The sequence below is a fragment of the Podarcis muralis genome, chromosome 14 (assembly GCF_964188315.1).
Source record: "Podarcis muralis chromosome 14, rPodMur119.hap1.1, whole genome shotgun sequence".
Taxonomy (NCBI): domain Eukaryota; kingdom Metazoa; phylum Chordata; class Lepidosauria; order Squamata; family Lacertidae; genus Podarcis; species Podarcis muralis.
This window is the reverse complement of record NC_135668.1, coordinates 44,849,255-44,871,812: the sequence shown is the minus strand read 5'-3', so window position 1 is coordinate 44,871,812 and position 22,558 is coordinate 44,849,255. Positions and strand designations below refer to the sequence as shown.

Here is a 22,558-nt window from a genome sequence, read left to right as displayed (position 1 = left end):
CACTTGCTTTTTAGGAGGGAAAAAGTGCGTCCTATGGTGCGAAAAATACGGTATTAACCATCCCAAAAGAATGGCCAGGCTGCCCAGGTAATGCAACCGGTGACCATTATGATGTATCCTGAGAAACAGGAGTTTTGTTGGAGACTGTCTCATCCTGTGATGTACGTATGATGGTTTGTGGGTGGTCTCTGGTGGGGAACTTCATTCAAGTCTATATAAGGGCTTGCACACCATTGTTCAGGGTTCTCCTGCTTCCTGCGTGTAGCAGTGAGCAGCCTGAGTCCTGGGGGAGATTTCTGTGTCAGTTCCTTGTGGCCCAGCCTAGAGCAGCAAAATCAATAATGAAGAAGTTGAGAGATCAGCTGATATACTGCCTCCAGCTAGTGTAGAAAAACATTGGCAATAATTATTTTTAATCCACATAAGCAGAGGATGTGGCTCAAGAGAAAATGGTCAGGGTCTGCATATTCCAACAGAGGGCTTATCTACTCCTCTGTTTGCTCTGCCATTTCCCCCTACCCTGGGGAAACCCGATATTTAGTGCTGAGTCGGAACAAACAGCAATCAGCTTTTTCACGGATTGCTGTTTGTTCCGATTGAGTGCTAAGGAGTAGGTTTTCCAGGGGAAAGTGGAAGGGCAAAGGCAAAACCGCTTGGATCTGTGCTTTTTTATGCATGGGACAAGCAGAAATGTGGACCATACCAGATTTTACACTGCAGGTCAAAATCTATAGAATCATAGAGTTTGAAGGTAATAATAATAATAATAATTTATTATTTATACCCCGCCCATCTAGCTGGGTTTCCCCAGCCACTTTGGGCGGCTTCCAACAAAGTATTAAAATACAGTGGTCCGTTAAAAGCTTCCCTAAACAGGGCTGCCTTCAAATGTCTTCTAAAAGTCTGGTAGTTGTTGTTCTCTTTGACATCTGGTGGGAGGGCGTTCCACAGGGCGGGAGCCACTACCGAGAAGGCCCTCTGCCTGGTTTCCTGTAACTTGGCTTCTCGCAGGGAGGGAACCACCAGAAGGCCCTCGGCGCTGGACCTCAGGTACCATGAGAGTCATTTAGTCCAACCCCCTATGATGCAGGATTTTTTTGCCCCATGTGGGGCTCTACTGACCATGCCATTCTCACTATGGGGCTGTCCTGCTGCACCAACAGGACTGTCTCTAAAGGAGTCTCTCAGGGTGGGCCGTGTGGCTGCAGGTGGACACTGTGATGGGCTTGCAGCAAAATTCGAACTCTAAAGCCAGTGAGGGGAGGGGGAGGAGACTCTGAGCTTCTAAAGATGTAACATCATGTGAAATTGCAAAAAAAAAAAAACCCCACCAAAAACCAAAACCAAACCCCAAATGCAAAAACAGTTGCTTTAAAAGAGTCTTCAAGCTATTTCTGAACTAAGGGGATGGGTCTGAAGATGACTCAGGTGGAAAATTATTGCTTTGAGTGCCACACATCCTCCTTGCTTTCTCCTCCTGTCTTGCATTATGTTAACATCTCGGAGAAAATTGGGTGTGATGCGCAGCTAGCAAGAGCTGTGAAAAAGGATAGAGAATATTGCTGGGGCAATAACAGCTGAAACAAAATGCTTCAGTTGCAGTCCTAAGCACACTTACCCAGGGGTAGGTCTCCTTGAACTCAGTGTGACTTACTTCTGAGGAGGCGCACCTAGGTTGGAATTCTGAATGCACTTACTAGGGAGCAAGCCCCATTGAGCACAGCTGAGAATGTATAGAATTGTATTCCCTAGCTCTCTAACTATCTCATGTTAATGATTCTTCCTAGCCATTTACCTGTAATTTGCCTAACCAAAGAAATGCCTGGCACTTCTTGACCAGTGTGGTTTTACCACATGATAAACATGAAGAGTTACACTCTTACACTCTTTGAGTGTGTGTATGGCAACCTTCAAAATAAATAAATTAATAATAATAATAATAATAATAATAATAATAATAATAATAATAATAAATTTATTATTTATACCCCGCCCATCTGGCTGGGGATTCCCCAGCCACTCTGGGCAACTCCCAACAGAATATTAAGAACACGATGAAGCATGAAACATTAAAAGCTTCCCTAAACAGGGCTGCCTTCAGATGTCTTCTAAAAGTCAGATAGTTGTTTCCTTCCTTGACATCTGATGGGAGGGTGTTCCACAGGGCGGGTGCCACTACTGAAAAGGCCCTCTGCCTGGTTCCCTGTAGCTTTGCTTCTTGCAGTGAGGGAACCGCCAGAAGGCCCTCGGCGCTGGACCTCAGTGTACGGGCAGAACGATGGGGGTGGAGATGCTCCTTCAGGTATACTGGGCTGAGGCCATTTAGGGCTTTAAAGGTCAAACCAACACTTTGAATTGTGCTCGGAAATGTACTGGGAGCCTGTAGGGATGGTGTCACAGGGTGAGGGCACATCCTCCCCCGCAGCATAAGACAAGCCACAGCTTGTCTAGCCGCCATGCCCACTCTTTGACCTTTTGTCTCCTCAGCAGTGTTCAGTACCCTGACCTCCTTTGCAAAGGTATTTTCCCCTGCAATGGAAACATGATGTGGTGGAGCAAGTTGTGTAGATAACTAGGCAACACCCAGGGGGCTCGGGATTGGATAAGTGTAAACGGTAATGCCCTGAATGTATCTTGCTGGTTTTGTATATCTTGCTAATAAAAAGAGGCTCTGCGTAGCTCAAAGTTAGCTTGTTCCTGCACAGCTCACTTGCATCCCAACTCCCGTGTTGTGTCTGTTATTTCTACAGGAGCCAATGTAGGTCTTTCAGGACCGGTGTTATATGGTGCCTGCTCCCAGTCACCAGTCCAGCTGCCGCATTCTGGATTAGCTGTTGTTTCTGGGTCACCTTCAAAGGTAGCCCCACGTAGAGCGCATTGCAGTAGTCCAAGCGGGAGATAACCAGAGTATGCACCACTCTGGCGAGACAGTCTGCGGGCAGGTAGGGTCTCAGCCAGCTTTGGGGAAAAGCATGTTCTTAGCATGCATTTCAGACCTGAAGATTGGCTAAGACACCAGTGGTGGGAATGTAAGAAAGTCAAAAGCTTCTGGGATGAAATCTATAATGAGTTGAAAAAGATGTTAAGGTATACCTTTGTGAAAAGGCCAGAGGCTTTTTTATTAGGTGTTATAGGGAAGGATATTAGAAGAAAATATTGTAAACTTTTCCAGTATGCGGTGACAGCTGCCAGAATTGTATTGGCTCAGAGGTGGAAGCAGGAGGAAATCCCAAGGGTAGAAGAGTGGAGAGCAAAATTAATAGAATATGCGGAATTGGATAAATTAACAGGGAAAATTAGATATACTAAAGACCAAAAATTAATAAGGACTGGGAGAAATTTGTGTGTTATCTGGAAAATAACTATGATGTAAATATAACGTTGGCAGGGTTTAAAGAGGCTCTGTAAAGAATTTATGAATATTGTTTAAATAGAAATAATGAGGAAAGGAGGTGTAAATGGCAATATGAAAGAATGGAATGTGTACTAAAGGGATAACTATGAAAGAATGTCAGTGACGTTGAAGGAAGTCCAAAACGGATATGATTTGTTGTATAATGGATAAAATGTATGATGAGTTGGAATTCAATAAAATTATAAAAGCAAAAAAAAAAAAAAAAAAAAAGGGGGGGGGGGAGAAGATTGGCTAAGACTGCAGAAAGGAGGCAGAGGGGCCAACCTGAATAAAATATTGGGTAGCCCCTGCATAATTGATCACAAAATGCAGTACACGCATAACATTTGAATAGCAGTGTCCATCAGCTTTGGGGGCCCGTCCCTCTCAAATATTTTATTGGGGGGGGGGGGGAGAAGGGATCTTGGCCCCTAGGAGTTGGCTCCTATGAATGGAGATGAGGAAGGAGCTCACAGGTGTATCGTTTGAATGCACCCTTGATGAAGGTTGTACAGTGGTACCTCTGGTTAAGAACTTAATTTGTTCCAGAGGTCCGTTCTTAACCTGAAACTGTTCTTAACCTGAGGTACCACTTTAGCTAATGGGGCCTCCCACTGCTGCTGCGCGATTTCTGTTCTCATCCTGAAGCAAAGTTCTTAACCCGAGGTACTATTTCTGGGTTAGCGGAGTCTGTAACCTGAAGCGTATGTAACCTGAAGCGTATGTAACCCGAGGCACCACTGTACAAGGCAGGAACATGGTCCGAGACCATGAAGAGGGACCTCACTCACGGTTAATGGGGGAGAAATTAACAATATGGGTCAAGACAGGGTGTGTGAATGAAGCAGTGTGGTGTTGTGGCACATGCTCCCCAGTGTGAATTTCCTCAGCACAAATAACCTCCTGCTGATACATTTGCGTGGTGACCTGGTGTTTTCAGAAGCACGTTGTGTGAGGAAGCTCACGTGGGCAGAATGCTAAAGAGGGTCTGAAGCTGAAATATATTTGTTCATGACGCAGAATGACTGTTTTCCCGAAGCATGACCATTTGGAAGCAGTTGCTTTGTAGCAGAGAGCTCAGTGAGTCCCTGTGCAAGAGGAGTGGAATGATAGTTTTCTCTGTATAAGGACTTCCGCTTGCCTTTAACAAAGAGAGGGCTGTTTCTCCCCTCTGCCCCGGGCTAATTTCTCAGTTCTCCAACCTAGTCAGAGAATACCTAGGGAAAACCAATCTTGCTTTGTAGGACTGCCCCCTCCCCCTCCAAATCCCTCCAAATCTGAGTCAGATTTGTTTCTTCATACCTTTGGGATTCACCAAGCAAGCACAGAAGGTCTACTCCTGCTCCCCCAAGCCCACACGTTAATACTACTACTATACTATTACTACTAATTTTTGTTTGTTTCTGTGCCACACATCTGAGTGGTTTGCCCCCAGGTGGCTTCCAGCAAATTAAAACATCAGTCATTAAAAACTTCCCTATAGAGGGCTGCCTTCAGATAGTTGTTTATTCCCATTTTGGCACCTTGATTTAAGGAGCCATTTGGCACCTAGCTTATATATCTGAGTTTCTAACACTGCCACCAACAATTAGCCAGCATTTTGTGCCCACTGGGCATGGCCAGCCCTCATGGGAACCCTTTGCCCTGCCTGCTTCACAGCCTGAATTTTGGAAACAGAGGCAATGCTGCTGCTGCTGCTTGTCTCATAACCCTTTCTACCATCATTTACAGGATAGTGTCAAATGCTCAAAACTGTGCCTTTTTCAATGCACAGAATCACTCGGTTCTGCTGAGGCATGCCAGACAGGAAATGAATATTTCAGCAAAGCCGCTGTCATCATATTCATTCCTGGTAGGATAAATGGCTGTCAGTTTAGAATGATTATCAATTTGCCATACACAGTTTCAAACATCACATCCCTTTGATGTTGTAACACAGATGCTATGTGCAGCTTGAATATAGAGGATGTGTTTCTACTTGCAATTAAGTAGTACACTCAGTGCTACAGTGATACCTCGGGTTAAGAACTTCATTCGTTCTGGAGGTCCATTCTTAACCTGTTCTTAACCTGAGGTACCACATTAGCTAATGGGGCCTCCCGCCGCCGCCGCCATGCCACTGCCTCACGATTTCTGTTCTCATCCTGAAGCAAAGTTCTTAACCCGAGGTACTATTTCTGCGTTAGTGGAGTCTGTATGGCAGACGAAATTAATCGACTATGCAGAATTAGATAAGATGACAGGAAGGATTCGAAACCTGCGGGACCAGAGAGTCTCAGAGGACTGGAATAAATACGTGAACTACTTGAAAGGCAATTGTAATCAACAGATTACGCTAGTAGGATTACAAGAAGTTTTGTAAGGGGGAACATACGAAATATTGCAAGGAAGGTTATGAAGAGAGTTACTAGTTAAGATAATTAAAAGTAACAGTGCAATTAAGAAATGTAAATTAAGTGAGAAAGATTGGAAAATTTTCATATGTGATTGATGGAGGTCAAAACAATTGTGTAAGATATTAAATTATGTTAAATGATTGTTGAAAATGATATTAAAATGATATTAAAATGATATTAAATGATATTAAAATGTTGAAAATGATATTAAAAATTAATAAAATATATATAATATAAAAGATGGAACTAAAACATCCCCAGTCCCCAAACTGGAAGCCACCTAGGCAGAAAGAATGACGAGGACCTCTCTTCTTTCTGTCAAGGTCATTTTTGTTGTTGAAAGCAACCAATTCAAATGAACAAACAAAAGCGATTCCCCTCTTATCAGCATCAAGCTTCTGCTTTGCATGTCAGCTATTTGCCTCCAGAGAGTTAATTCTTTCTTCTGAGTGTTAGGCTTTGCTCCTTGGCTTTCACTTTCCTGCCCTAGCCTGACAAAAGGTTTTTAACACGACAAGATTTATTTTTTTTAAAAGCCACAATGTTTTCCATTCTTGTTTCCAGGTGCTGTTTAGAATGGAGGGTGATTAAGAGATATATGGCCACATTCTGTGCTGACACGGAAAGAATCTAGAGAATGGCAGCCAACAAAGAGCCCTGAATTGAACAGCACAGTCCTATACATGTCCAAAGTCCATTGAGATTAGTGGCGCACGCTCCCAGGTAAGTGGGTATAGGATTGCAGCCAAAGATCTGGCTCCAAGTGCAGCCACACCCACACCGTATATGGAAATGCCACACCCACCAATCAGGGATGATGTTCTCATCCCAACCAAACACATGGAGAGAGCCAATGAACTCGCAGTCATAGGAACACACCTTCCTGTCCCACAGCCCAAACAAGCCATGCCAAAGCTCTTCCATCCCACAGAACAGAGAATGCCACCCCCTGCTGCTCCTCTTCTTCAGCTCCCCACCTCCATGCTGAAAGTGGTAGGGGAAGGAAGAGGAAGAGGCCAACCAAAACAAAAAGTCTATAAGGATTGGGGAATCTTTAAAGAATATTTAGAAAACTATGGAATAAAAGGAAACATCTTGGCAGAATTAGACTGATCCCTGTACAGTGGTACCTCGAGTTAAGTACTTAATTTATTCTGGAGGTCCTTTCTTAACCTGAAGCACCACTTTAGCTAATGGGGCCTCCTGCTGCTGCAGTGCCGCCAGAGCACGATTTCTGTTCTCATCCTGAGGCAAAGTTCTTAACCTGAAGCACTATTTCTGGGTTTGCAGAACCTGTAACCTGAAGCGTATGTAACCCGAGGTACCACTGTATAAGTTTGTAGGGAGGTAAAAAGAAATTATACAAGAAATATGTAACTGTGTGGTGTAAAGTAATGGATAGATAAAGTACAGTGAGATTAATTGGAAGTCAGTTTTAAATTTCTTCTCCATAGGTTTTATAATTGTGTTCAGTATCAGGAGTATATATGATGATAATTATATTAAACTTCTTGTATCTTATAGTGTGGTGGTTTGTTTGATTTTTCTGTTATTTGTTTGTTTGATTGTATGTTTGTTAACTTGTATGTATGTCTGTTTTCTCATAAATGTATTTATTTTAAATTAATAAAGATATATATATTTTTAAAGAAAGAAAGTGGTAGGGGAGGAAAATAAGGCCAGAGAGAGGCAAGCAGTGGTGGGTGCAGTGCTAGGTGCTGTAGCACTCATGGGAGGCCAGATCTACGGCCAGAGGTCACCACTTCACCACACTACATGGGCCCTGCCTCCAGGCTCACTGTCTTCTGCCACACACTGCTCATAAGCACTACTCTGGAGTGCTGTCTGTCTCGGCTGTTTTAGCTGAGATTCCTGCATTGCATAGATGACACTTGGAGTCCCTTCTGACTTTACAACTCTATGATTCTACAAGACATAATGGGAAGGATGGAGGAGTCACCCTACAGAGCGCCAGAGTGGCTCACTTGGTAAGAGACCTGCACAGAAGGCACACTTGTCCTTAGGACCAGGGTTCAAGACCCACCGTGGGGCAGCAGCCAGGAGAGAGAGATTTTTTTGCCAAGCAACCCAACGGAAGTGCTAGGAAACACACTGAGAGGAGCCATAACCGCACACTGACAACAATACCTTGTTCAACCCCCACCAGAGCAAATGATGGGGTTCGCAATTGTGTTCACCTTTCGCATGACAAGTTGTGTCAGGGGAGAAAGAGACTTGAAACACACACTGCAGGGATAGATATAAAACATACGTTCAAAAATACAGTAAAGGTTCCCTATCTATGCTAGCATTTGATTGACGTTGGAGTGAGAATGAGTCGAGAAATAAGACTAAGAGCACATATTGATATAGGAATGCATTACATAAAATGTAAAGAAATATACAATAATAAGAGTACAGTGGTACCTCAGGTTAAGTACTTAATTCGTTCCGGAGGTCCGTACTTAACCTGAAACTGTTCTTAACCTGAAGCACCACTTTAGCTAATGGGGCCTCCTGCTGCCGCTGCGCCACCGGAGCATGATTTCTGTTCTCATCCTGAATCAAAGTTCTTAACCTGAAGCACTGTTTCTGGGTTAGCGGAGTCTGTAACCTGAAGCGTATGTAACCTGAAGTGTATGTAACCCGAGGTACCACTGTCAATTCATTTGTAAAAATGGAATATACAACAGGATAGACAGGAAGTCTAGTGTGTTGGTATGTATATGAATTTTTGGGGGGGGATTGTTTTTGTTTTTTTCTCTTTTCCTGTTTCATTTTCTTTCTAGGTATATAAAATTTGTATATAATTTTTGTATGCAAGTTGGAAATTATATTGTAGTAAGTCCTGTAATGTAATATGACAACGTTTACCGATGTAATATAAGAATGTTAACAAATAAATAAAATGCAAATTCAAAAAAGAAAAGAAGAAAAGAAAAAGAAACACACATTGCAAGCAGACCCAGAACAGTTCTTCTAACCCAACCAACCAGATCTTCAAGAAAAGAAGTCTGACTGGACACTAACTGAAGCTCACTTCTGTTGGCGCAGAACTCACTTGAGTGCATAAGGCATCCCAAGTCAGAGCCCTACTCAGGAGAAGGATCGTGAGACTATGTGTTGCTAGAATCAAGGCCCCATTTGCATTCTAGAAGGGTTGGTGGAGCAGACAAGCTGAGGAGTTGAACCCTCAACTGCTGCTTGATTCCTGATGCTCAAAGCCTGCCGGTCTTCTGGACAGCTCCTTTTCTGCTCAGTGTGAGAGGCCTGTTGATGGCTGCAGCTGCTGCTGGACAGCTCCCCAATTTGGCTCCAAAAGCCAGTCACCGTCCAGCCACAGGGAAGAAGGGTGTGCTGCTGGAAACAGCAGCCCTGTGTGAGGTTCCCTGCTCCTTCCTGGTATTACCCAGTTCAACAGGTAGTTATTCATCAAGGCTAGACAATTATGTGGAGCCAGATATGAGTCAACAGGGTGATGCAGCAGCAAAAAAAAAAAGCTAATGCTGTCCCAGGTTGCATCAACAGAAATATAGCGTCCAGATATGGAAGAACTTGGATATGAAATTTACAGCATGTTACGGTTTAAGAGAAAAATATATGAAAATGATATATCGATGGTATCTAACACTGAGTAAATTGGCAAAAATGTATAAATCTAAATCAAATAACTGTTGGAAATGTAAGAAAGAAAGTTCTTTTTAGCATATGTGGTAGTCTTGTAGTAAGGTTAAAGCTTACTGGGAAATGATATATAATGAATTTAAAATAACGTTTGTTAAAAAAAACCCAGAAGCTTTTCTTTTGGGAATTATAGGGACAGAACTACCTAAGCTGTATAGAAACTTATTCATGTATGTTACTACAGCAGCAAGAATATTACTCAACTAAAAATGGAAAGAATGACTTTTTGGGTGATGCCATGCAATAGTGAGCTTCATAGCCAAGTGGGGATTTGAACCCTGGTCTTCCAGGTCCTAGACCAGCACTCTAACCACTACACTACGTTGTCCCTTGGAAAAGCTATTAATGGTGAACAGGGATAATAGTAGCACACTTCAAAGAACTTGTACCTATATTCGTATTTCGCATCCTAGATCACAATTCTGTAAAAGGGTATTGTTAAAAACTATTGAAGAAAAAGTAAAAGCATGCTGTTTCTCTGATCCAATTAACCTTGTCTATAAAAAGACTCTTAAAACACCTCCCACACACAAAAGCAGCAGAAGTAACGTGGTTGTGATAGCAGTGCATAATTAAGTAACATGCAGCTGTTCAGTAAGATAACCCATTTTTCTTGTACACACGCACCAAAAAAAATCAGCTCTTCTTGCATTTCTGTAAATATACCTGCTTGAAAAGTTTCAGTTTACATTAACAGTGCAATCCTGTTCAATGAGATTTGTTCCCTAGTTAGTTTGTGGGTGTGTATAGGAGGGTGGCTTAAAGCTTTTTTAATTTTAATTTTTTTGCATTCTGGCCTATCCTGTTAGCCTACTGTTCTTGCACCTCAAGGCTACCTGGTGTTCAAAGATTGTTCAGTGATGTATTTGTATATATGGTTTACGTATATCTTGTTTTTCAACTAGAGTCCTCAAAGCAGCTAACAACATTTATAAAATGTAACAGATATGTCAGTTTGCACTAGAGCTGTACTCAAAAAACCCAAACGACTACAGTGGACGCTCGGGTTGCGAATGTGATCCGTGTGGGAGGCACGTTTGCAACCCGCAGCAATCACAACCCACAGCGCTGTGTCTGCGCACGTGTGTGTTGCGATTCGGTGCTTCTGCACATGCGCAAAGCGCCGAAACCCGGAAGTAACCTGTTCCGGTACTTCCGAGTTCAGCGCGGTGCACAACCCGAAAACGCACAACCTGAAGCGTCTGTAACCCGAGGTATGACTGTAATCCCACTGTTCCTCAAATCTAATGCTCACCTTTTTCGGCCAAATTACATTGCAGAAATTGAAGTGTGCATTAGATTCGTTGAGAAGTATATTGAGAAGCAAAGCAGCTAGTAAGTCTGATCTTTATTAAAGGAACTGTTGCAACAGAGTCCCCACTCACCACACGCAGGAGGGAGGAGAACCCTGAACAATGGTGCGCAAGCCCTTATATAGACTTCTGAAATTGCCCACCCTGTAACCCAAGACCCCCCCCCAAAAAACCCCACATCCTACATACATCACAGAAGGAGGCAGTCTACAGCAGAAATTCAGTCTGCCAGGATACCTGATAATGGTCACTGATTGCACTACCTGGGCAGTCTGGCCATTCTTTTGTGATGGTTGATACTTTTGTTCCTGAATCCAGGTCACAGGCTCACCCTAATCAGAATAAGGTCCATTATCTGACTGTTGACTCGGGATCCTAAACTGTGCTTTTATATTTAATTTTCACTTTCTTCTGTGCATATTGTAATGTTCTTTTGCTGCTGTGGCCATTGGCTGAGGCGAATAAAGTTTCTATTCTATTCTATTCTATTCATACACAAATACACCCTTATCAAGACAGGATTTGCAAGCAAAAAGACAATGGCAAGGATTTCACCATTTGCCTCCGTTACTGCAGAGGAATATTTGAGATGTTTTGGGAATACAACTCCCACCATCCCTAGTTAACGGGACCAGTGGTCAGGGATGATGAGAATTGTAGTCCCAAAACATCTGGAGGGCCGAATTTGCCTAAGCCTGGAGTATAACTTAGTTGAATACAACCCACAATTTCTTAATGTGCATCTATCATCTATCTATCTATCTATCTATCTATCTATCTATCTATCTATCTATTTTAAAGGTAAAGGTAAAGGTACCCCTGCCCGTACGGGCCAGTCTTGACAGACTCTCACTCAAGAGGCCGGGGGCCAGCGCTGTCCAGAGACACTTCTGGGTCACGTGGCCAGCGTGACATCGCTGCTCTGGCGAGCCAGAGCCGCACACGGAAACGCCGTTTACCTTCCCGCTAGTAAGCGGTCCCTATTTATCTACTTGCACCCGGGGGTGCTTTCGAACTGCTAGGTTGGCAGGTGCTGGGACCGAACAACGGGAGCGCACCCCGCCGCGGGGATTCGAACCGCCGACCTTTCGATCGGCAAGCCCTAGGCGCTGAGGCTTTTACCCACAGCGCCACCCGCGTCCCCCATCTATCTATCTTAGCCAGTGCTTTTTTTTCTAGAAAAATAGGTGCCAGTACTCACCACGAAGTTGTTACAGTAAGCACAGTAAGCACTGATCTTATATGTACATTTTATGCATACTGATGTCTTCTTTTGTCATCTTTCTTTTGGTGATGCATTACTTCCTTTCTGGCAATGCATAACCGGCAACCTCATCTCCCCAGTTCCTATCCAAACTTCTATCCAGTGCAGCCTATCAGTTCTCTTGATCCCTGAGAACCCCACATGCTTTGAAGCTGCCCTTATTTACAGGTTAGTTAACCTTTAGAAGATGCTTCCATGCTCAATTGGCTCCATCAGCATCATATCAGAGGTATTTTGAGCAAGCTGCGGGAGGCAGTGGGAGACAGAAGTGCCTGGCATGCTCTGGTCCAGGGGGTCACGAAGAGTCAGACACGACTAAACAACAACAATCAGAGGTATATGAAACTTAGGCCTCTGTCTAGATCACATATCCAAGCTAACACATTTGGAGCCTGATAAACATGCTTTCAATACAAAGATAGCTGACATGTTTCTAAATACTGTTGTCAGCGTTACTATCCTCCCATTTTATACTGCAATTACATCTCAAGCATGGATGAGCATGGATTTGAACCCTGGTATCCCAGGTCCTACAGGGATGCGGGTGGCGCTGTGGGTTAAACCACAGTGCCTAGGACTTGCCGATCAGAAGGTCGGCGGTTCGAATCCCCGTGACGGGGTGAGCTCCCGTTGCTCGGTCCCTGCTCCTGCCAACCTAGCAGTTCGAAAGCACGTCAAAGTGCAAGTAGATAAATAGGTACCGCTCCAGCGGGAAGGTAAACGGCATCTCCATGTGCTGCTCTGGTTCGCCAGAAGCAGCTTAGTCTGGGCCACATGACCCGGAAGCTGTACGCCGTCTCCCTCGGCCAATAAAGTGAGATGAAAGCTGCAACCCTAGAGTCAGCCACGACTGGACCTAATGGTCAGGGGTCCCTTTACCTTTACCTATCCCAGGTCCTAGTCCAACACTCCAACCACTACACCACACCAGCTCTCCAAATCACTATAACTACAAATTCATGGAGCGTAAGTTCATCAGTGGCTACTGGGAGGCTATATGCTTCCTCGTAGATTGGCTCTGAATACTAGTTGCTGGGAAACAACAGCAGGAGAATGCTCTCATCTTTTAATACCCTGCTTGTGGGCTTCTCGTAGGCATCTGATTGGCTGCTGTGGAAAACAGGAAGCTGGAATAGGTAGGCTTTTGGGCTGATCCAACGGAGGCCAATGGGAGTTGCGGTCCAAAACCATTTTGAGGAAGGCTGGTCTAGAGCAAACTGAGTTATATGCAGTTATGCTTACTTAGAAAATTTATCTGACTCGGCAACTATTTTTGCATTAACAGAATTCTGATTTTAATAGTTTTAACTGTTTTCTGGGGATGGGGGTTTGTTGTCTTGAGTTACTTGTACGCTGCTTGGAGACAATGCTAATGAAACAGAATAGAAACTGTCAAATAAGATCCTAGTGATCAGCCATTTCCAATTTGAACTTTGGTAGTGTCATGTTTTGTATGGGTTAAAGGTGTAGGTAATGCATCCTTTCCTAACCTAGTGGCCTCCAGACATTGTTGGACTGCGATTCCCATCATCCCTGACCACGGTTAGCTAGGGATGATGGGAGTTGTAGTCCCAAAACAGCTGGAGGGCCAAGTTGGGCCATCACTGATCTAGTTCAAAGGTTGGGGGAAGCTGATATAGTGGTGTTTCCCACCTAACTAATGAGAGAACAGGTTGTGAGCACGAAGAGGAAGAAACACGGAAAATCTGGAAGAGGTGGGAACTGGGCCTGTTGGTAATGGCAGGACCTGAGGAAAGAGACATAAAATGCACATTAGAAGAGCTTGCTTGATCAGGCCATTGGCTCATCTAGTCCAGCATCCAGTTCTCAAAGTGCCCAACCACATGCCTGCGGGAAACCCTCAGGCACGACCCAAGTCCTCTCCACTCCTGTGGTTTCCAGCAACTGGTATTCAAAAGCATTATTGCCTCCAGCCATGGAGGCAGAACATCACCATCATGGCTAGCAGCCACAGATAACTTTATAAGCCACAAGGAAGTACTGTACAAAACAATTCCACCTGTGTCAGGTGTGGTTTGAACTAGGGACTCGCTGACTCACAGCTCACACTCTGAACTACTGCATGACATCACCTGTAAAGACGAGTCTGTTGTACACCACAAACCACTTGCTATGTCAAGGTAATATTAACCACAAAGATACTCAGCAGTGGCCATTCCTAAGGAGAAGGTCATGTTGAGTAACCTGCTCTGCTTGTACTGTACCAGCATGTTATTGTCACCAGACTGAGTTGCAGAATTGGGCGGAACGAGTTAAGAGGATTTACTACGTCATTATGAATCACACCTTCAGTTAATTCAATATTCAGAAAACCTTTGGTGGAAGAGATCTAAGAAGTGCAGACCAATCCAGATGATATTTAACAATGGTGGTTTTACTATGGTTTTACTATAGGTTTTTTACTTTAATGATGGTTTTACTATGAGGTTTTACTATGGTTTTACTATAGGGCTGGAGATTTCTGAAGGGAGAACACAGTCTTGGGGCCAAGATTATCTCCAGATTTGAACCCTTTATTTGGGAAGAGCAATCTGACTCCCTCACAAAGATAAGCAGGTGTGGGTCTCATCAGTGGGGCGTCGAAAGGGGGGGTGTAAATATTTTAAAAAGAAAGAAAAATATTGCCGGTCAAAGAATGCGGCTTCTTAAAGGTGCCCGAACTGCAGCACCCTTTTATTTATTTTTTTAGCATATCACGCACCGCTGTGGCAGCTCCCTCCCCTCTCTCAAAACCCACCCCATCCCTGCAGTCGCCACGATTGGCGGAACTGGCTGCCAATCACGGAACTAACGTCCTCGGCATATAACACACGGTGCAGCACACCTTCGCGAATATATATTTTTTAGACAAATGTAAAAGAGAGGCTTCATTGGTCGCTCCGCCTGCCAATTCCGGACCAAGCCCGCCCTTTGACTCCTGCGAATCCGATTGGCCGAGCCCATCGAGCCGGCTCGAGCCGACCCCGTCATCGCCGCCTCCTCCTCGGGAGCGGACCTGGCGCCGGTTGGCGCAGAGGCGTGCCAATCTCCTCCGGCGCCCCGCCCCGCCCTCTCAGGTAGTCCGGAAGATGGCGGCGACGAGAGGCGCTGTCGCCGCTGGTGTCGCCGGTGCGGACGGCTGGGCTGCGTGAGGCGAGCGGGAACATTCCTCCCCCCGCTCCTGCTGCTGCTTCCGCTTCTTTATCGCTGTTTCGGCGGGAACCGATGCCGGGGCCGGCCTTGCCGCGAGGGCTGAGGGGAGACGCGGAGGGTGCCGGCAGGCCTGGCGGCAGGCGGCGCTGAGGACGCGATGCGGGGCAGGCGCCGGCGGCGGTTCCGGGGGGCCAGCGGGCGGCTGGGCCGGCCTCTGCCCCCCTGGCTCGGCCTCTTCTTCTGCTGCTTCCTGTCGGCGTTGCTGGGAGGCGGCGAGGCGGCTCCTCTTCCGCAAGCAGGTGAGAGAGAGACCCGGGAAGCGGGCGAGGGGGTCGGATCCTGTTCAAGGCGCAGACCTATGGAACTCAATGGCAGGCCAGGAGAGGAGACAGGCGACCCCTCTGGGTTGGGCCCATGTTTGGGGTAGACCCACTGACGTTACTTAAAGCCTTCAGTTCAGCGGAGGGTTGAGTGTGGGGAGAGGGGCAACCTTTACGGTTGGGCCCAGACGCCCCTCATATTTAAAGTAGGTCAATTGCTGTCCGTGGGGCTTGAGCTGCTAAAGGCAAGAAGGAACATAGGAAAGGTGAGGGGGTGGGGAGACAGGGAGGGCTGCCTCTGGGCTGCCCCCCCCCTCACTCAGTTTTAGGGTAGACCTGCTGACATCAGTGAGGTTTCAGCTGTTAAGCTGCTGCCCCACTGGAAACAATGGGGCTAAGCCAGCCTTTAAGTCCAGCTGAATCTGGCTCCAGTTCTCTCTGTGTTAAAAATGATACATCATAAGATGAAACCCAGGTGATTGTGGATGTGATGCGGTGGGGTGCCTGGTGGCATTTTAAATGCTAATTGTTAGTAGCAGATTTTTCTTTCCTTTTTGGTGGCCTGGAGGCCTTGTAGCTGTGTGTGTGTTTTATATATTTATCCTCTTTCTCCTGCCATTAAGGAGCTCAGGGCAGCTGACATAGTCTTCTCTTTCCTCTTCAATTTTATCTCAACAAGAACCTTCTGAGATAGGCTAGGCTGGTCCAAGGTTACCCCACATAGTTAGGCAGTTTTAAACTCTGGAGCTGATGGCCCTATTGGGAAGGGGTGTGTGTCCCTCTTTAGATGGTATTGCATTACTTCAATCACTTCAGGATAAGATAACCTACCCCTCTTGCATTGGGGGGCCCTTCTGCTCACTTCTGCCCCCAATCTTGCCATGGTAGCACTGGCAGTGACTGTTGTGACTGAATGGAAATGTGAACTTGTGTCTTCTCAGGCCTAGTCCAACACTTATAATGGCACTGTGTAGGTCATTATTAATGTTTATACCTCATGATATTGTACCATATAACATTATTATTATACCTCAGTAGCATCGTTTATACTTAGATGATGCGCATAAGTCCCTGCTTCCCAATAGGGAAACAGAGGGGGAGAGAAGAATGTTGGAAATTCTGTCTCCGTCTCTGTATACACTTCTGTATCTCTCATAATTGCAATTGCACACAGGGATAAAGAAAAAATGAGGTAAAAGGAAGGCTGTGTTGTCAGCTGTTACTGTTAAGAATGACCACTGTTCTTATTTCATATGCAAACTTAGATCTTGTGTAGAAGTTTCACAGGCCTAATATGCCTCTTGCATTTAATGGTTGTATGGCCTCATTTACATTTTCTCTTGCATCTTCGTGTTTGGTATATAAATAACAGACAACCATGCCTCTGGAGTGAAAGTTCATGAAAACTGCTGCAGTAAATCTTTTACAGATGCAATAAGGCTCTTTCCCTGTGCTCATTCTGACTGTATACATAATGTGTCTAATAGCGTAGTTGAAGATGAGCTATAATGGCTCAAACCAAGGGTCCTTTTAATCCTTCAAATAAAGCCCACAAGGTGGGCATAAAGACACAATCCCTCCCTCACTGTTTGTTCCCTGCAACTGTCATTTAGTGCCATATAACCTCTGAACCTGCTGATAGACCTATCCTTCACAAATTTATCTAATCTTTCAAAAGCCATTTTAAAGCCATCCTCCGGAGCAGCCACTGGCCATTGCCACATCTCATGGCTATATCTTCTTCAGTGAAATTACACATTGTAAAGGAGTAATTTCCAGAGGTGTTTCAAATGTCAGTCTCTCCAAGGGGAAGAACTGCTTTACAGATAAGTAAGGCAGTTGGATCTGTTTTGCCCTTTTGACAGAGTAATCTTCTGTCATGCCTATAGCTGTATATCTTGGAAATTATAATTGGTCTGAAACACAGATTAAATTAAATATACATTTCTGCAAATATGTATGACATTTCCCCTACAGTTTTCCCCAAGCTATTGGATCTTTTTTTGTTGTTGTTGCTTCCAGCAAAAGTCATTCCACGCTTACATCAAGGTTATTGGAATGAAGTTTATGGAGAAAGAATGCAACACAGGCACAAAACATTTTATTGGTGTAAAAAATGTGACCACAGGTCAACAGCAGCTATTCACTCTGCTAGACAGGAGGGTTATCTATCAGTTTGAGATTAGCAGCACCCAGATGTGTTTCAGGGGTTTGTGTGTAGGCAAGAGAGAAGGGAAGCATGAAGCACGGGGTGGCAGGGCGGTAGCTTTCACTTGGAGCCTCTTGTGTCCACAAGGAAACAGGAAGTGCAGTTACCTTGAAACTGACAAAGCTGAGCTGCTACTTGTTTGTTGCCTGATAAATTTATTTCAGTTTTAAAGTATAATTTCCTTCTAACAAATTTTCCCTTAACTCTGTGGAGACTGGTCTTTTAGGGGGAATTGGGCACTGCCCCACCAACCCCAGTTTACTGTCAGCCAGCCCCTACCTGCCTGCCTGCCTGCCTTACTTACACAGAGGGGCCTTTACTGAAAACGTCATCCTCCTTAGTTTCAGTGTTCCCTTGTAGAACTCAGAAAAGAGGTGGGGGACAAAAGTAGCATTAGTTGGCTCTGCCTGTCATGGGTTTTAGTCCCACCTACTATTCGGGCTCCCTGCCTTCACTCCTACGGGTCCCAATGACACCAACCACCACTGCCTACGATAAAGCTCCAATTCTATGCAAACATAATTGGGAAGTGGGAGTAAGCCCTATTTAACACAGTGGGCCTTGCTTCCAAGTATACATGCATTGAACTGAGCTGCTGGTTTACAAATGCTAACTGTGTCACACTTGAGTAATTTAAGCTGTAAGAATTGCCTCTCTCCTGGTTCAGTGCTATGGGGATCAGATGCGAGGGAGAACAATGCCCCAGACCCTTTAATAGATATTTAATTGAGGGATTTTCAGCAGGTACAGTTTCTCTTACTTCTGTTTGGCAGTTTCCTCAGCTGGTTTAGCTTGTTGTATGTGAAGTTATACCTCTTGAACTTCCCTCTGGTATGCCACTATTACAGGCAGAGAAGCCTTGTTCTCCTTTTTATCTGGTCTGCTAGAAATAGTGCCTCCAGTCACCGAAGTGAACTACATTCTCAATTCCAAATGCTAGGGAAAGTCCATTCTGCTACCAGGTGGTCAAAGGGCACTTTCACATGACACAGAAAATCACCTTTGAGCCTTCTGTGTGTGCATATATATTCTGTAATGTGGAACAGAAATAAGAAGAGCTGTGTTAAAACCAAATGGTGGTGGGGAGGGTGTCTGCACTGTAGGAAATACTTTTTAAAAAATTGTGTTGGGCATGGGACTCCCCCATGTTTTATTAAGGGGCAATGATCCTGAGAGTGTTCCCAGGAGGGTGTGGTTATGGAGAGCACAGGTGGTAGAAATGTTGTGAAGAACTGTGGAAATACAAGGAAGGAATAGGTGAAGTAGCAGTACTGCAACTAAGCTTGTGCAGAATGCACAGCAAACATCTGAATTAGGAGGCAGAGCCTTCAGATCAAATATAAGGCTTCTAGGCAGGTTTGAATCCCATCATGGAAGTGCTAAGAGTGAAAAAAGTACTGTATATAGTCAGATCTTTGCCCACCTAGCTCTATATTGTTCATTGGTTGGTGTGGATCTCCAGGGGTTTCACATAGGAGTCTTTACCTGTCCTACCTTGAGGTGTCAGGAATCTAACCTGGAACTCATAGAATCATAGAATTGTAGAGTTGGAAGGGACCCTGAGGATCATCCCTGCAATGCAGTAATATGCAGCTGTCCCATACGGGAATCAAACTTGTAACCTTGGAATTATCAGAACCATGCTCTAACCAACAGCTTCACATGCAAAGCATGTGCTGTACCACTGAAGTATATCCCTTCTCTGATATGATTACATAGATGAAGAATCAATGGAATAGCTGTGCACAGGCTTCTTTTACAGTGGAGGTAGCTAACATGGTGCTCTCCCAGTGTTGCTGGACCCCAGCTCCCATCAAGCCCCAGCCAGAATGGTCAACGATACCTGGAGAACACTACTTTGGCAGCTACTGCCTTACAAAATGGGACTGTGGTGTGGCTGGACACAAAGTAATGTAAACTTCAGCTGGTAGGATGCTGTGTTTTGTAAGAAAGGGAATATATGTCCAGAAGCAGTAATCATCATTATTTCTTTCCCAGGTATTTCTTTCTCAGCTGAACTCACTTATGCACTCAGAGTTGCTCTGTTGTCTAAGGAACAGCATCATGTGTGCTGATCATGTGTTCATGGTCTCTCAAACATCACATTTATGTCATGCTGAAATAAATGTTATCCCTAATCTCTGTGTTACAGGCCTTGATGATTTGGATGGCTTCTTCCCAGATTTTAGTCATACATAACTGCTGTAACCTGCTGAGTTTGAGAGGCATGCCGTGTTCTTTCCATACTGTGACTTTAATTTTGGGCCTGGCACACATTGTACGTTGCAGAGTCCTTTCCTGCTTACTGTTAGTATAATCTTTTGTTCCTCTGCTGCTGCAGTTCTTTTGCATATCTTCTCTGCCACTTCTATTGAACTGCATCCTTTAAGCGTATTTTTCTCCTGTGTACATATACCTCTTGCTACATCATAGGCTTAATGGCTCAGAACTGGCTCTCATGTTTTCTTTTTGAAGGCTTCTGCCAATTTGAATTATATCTCCCCATTCCAACAATAAGCTTTAAAACCAAAAGCATGAAGACATTAAAGTATTCTATTTACAATATGAAATATTAAAACCTCATTAAAATGACTTGGTTGTGGCTATTAAAAGCCAGTCCAAGCAGGGTAAGTCTTATATCAGGGGTCGGGAGTCCCCAGCCCTCTTAAGTCCTGCTGGACAACACCTCTCATCAAACCTAACCAATGACCATGCTGGATGGTGCTGCTATGAGTTGTGGTCCCAGCATCTGGAGGGCTGCTGGATTCCCTAACCCTGTCTTGTAGTGTTGCTGGAAAATATTCACACTTGAATTAGAAAGGAACTTCCACATTTGTTACATAGCTACTGAGGGTCCCACATGTTCGGTCATGACATACAGGTGTTGATTAATTAGGAGAGCATCCTTAGTTCATCTTAAAGGTAGTGGTGTCTGTCTATAGTTCATGTACAGCTTTAAAATTAGGTATATCCACAGCTCAAGTTTTTCTGTGACTGTCATTGAGCAAGTAATATTGGTAACATTGCATCCCAGTTCTAAGAAACCACAATTTCCTTCAACTTAGGCAAGCCTATGTGAGCCTCGGACCCACACACTTGCACCTCCTTGTCTTTTGTGTGCTGCTTCTAAACCAGTCACAATTTTTTGAGATGTCAAAACCCTGGGTAACAGTGGCTTACTTAAACTATGCTTAGTGAAACAAGTCAGAATCAGTCCTTAGTTTCAGATCCTGGCTTGGTCTCACTGTGGTGAAAAGTTTACAGTGTACACAATTTACCATTTCCTGCATTTGGACATCCTGGGGAATTGTGGTAAATTAAAGGCAGGCGATTTGAGTCTCCTTCCATAGTACATGAAATAAGGGAAGGGGGAGCATGTGAGCAGAAGACATGTTTCTGCTGCTTCTGATCTGAGTCTTTGTAGCTGCTGGGGTAACTATTAGAGCTATCTTGTGGTTGGGGCATTAATTGCTCCCCATTCAGTAAACAAACAAAATATTTTATTATACCTATGGGACCGTCTCTCCTAGTATGCCCCACGGAGGACCTTACGGTCCGCAAATAATAACATCTTGGAGGTCCCGAGCCTCAAGTAGATTAGACTGGCCTCGACCAGAGCCAAGGCCTTTTCGGCCTTGGCCCTGACTTGGTGGAATGCTCTGCCACAAGAGACCAGGGCCCTGCAGGATCTGACATCTTTCCGCAGGGCCTGCAAGACAGAGCTGTTCCACCAGGCCTTTGGTCGGGGTCCAGTGTGACTCCCCCTCTCTCTTTATAAGAACTTGTATGAAAGTGCCCCTCCCAGCTTTTCTCACAGGTTCATATAAAATTAGTACAAACAGGCCAGTGAGCATTTAAGGTTCCCAACCCTAATCTGCTGTGCATTGCTTGGTGATTATTGCAATGTTAAGAGAACCATATGCATTTATAAACAAGGGTGGCAATGTGCTAGGGAGTCATGGTTGGCTATAATTTCCCAGTATGTTCCGTGTACACATCTCTCCAGATGTTCTGCTTTACCAAATGGCCATGTTGAAAACTTATTGTGGAAATTGTAGTAACCTTTAATTTTCTAGGCAGTAATATTCCTACTTCTGTATTTAAAGAGTTCATTTTCTTCTTTCTGAACAGTGTGAAAGTATTTTTATCTGTAGGTGTAAGAGGTGCATTGTTACCTTGCTGTTAATGCAGAATACTTCTTTGGTTTACCAGCTCTGCATCAACCTGATAATGCAGGGAAACCAAACTCTGAGCATGTTCTATAAACTGGGAATAGGGTAGCATGAGAGTCATGTTTCAATAAATGTAGTTTTGTGGATGCTTAAAAAAGAAATTAACTCCAAGCCTGGGTGATAGGGCATGTTACAAATCAAATTAACACCTTAATGGGGGTGTCTGGCTTGGCAAATTGCTTTTCTATTCTCTGCCAAGCAGTCTGTTCAGCAAGGCAAGCAGTTCTGGCAGGGGCTAGCAGCTCCCCAAATCCTTGTGACCATTTTCAAGGGCTTTTAAGTTGGTCTAGTGTACATTGTAGTCAAGGCTGGGTATACTCTGTGCCACAAAACTAGGAGCAAGTTATATACCATTTTGCATAAATCTTTTAAGTTGCATGAGTTAGTATCTGGATTTGTATAGAATTTAAAGGGGGAAAGTCAAGATGAGAGAGTGATATATGGGTTGTTTTGTAGGACCTGTGGGAGGTGCAGGCCATTCCTTTTGCCTGGTAACTTACATTTTTGCAAGTTACAGCAGTGAAGGCTTGCCTGCTATGTTACAGCTCTGCATTTCTCTAGCTTTATAGCTCTGCATTTTTCTAGCTATGTCG

The 22,558-nt window shown here is 44.4% G+C and overlaps 1 protein-coding gene across 3 annotated transcripts in view; it reads left to right on the top strand.

Annotated features, from left to right (window-relative positions):
• Positions 1 to 15,086: 15,086 nt before the first annotated feature.
• Positions 15,087 to 22,558, top strand: part of LMTK2 (lemur tyrosine kinase 2) — a 45,026-nt gene continuing 37,554 nt past the window's right edge. For 2 of the 3 annotated variants that reach the window (XM_077918596.1, XM_077918595.1), the window contains exon 1: positions 15,087 to 15,503. In XM_077918596.1, coding sequence (XP_077774722.1) covers positions 15,362 to 15,503 — 142 coding nt within the window. In that variant the 5' untranslated portion in view covers positions 15,087 to 15,361. The remainder of the gene's footprint in view (positions 15,504 to 22,558) is intronic. The other variant, XM_077918594.1, reaches the window with a different exon arrangement.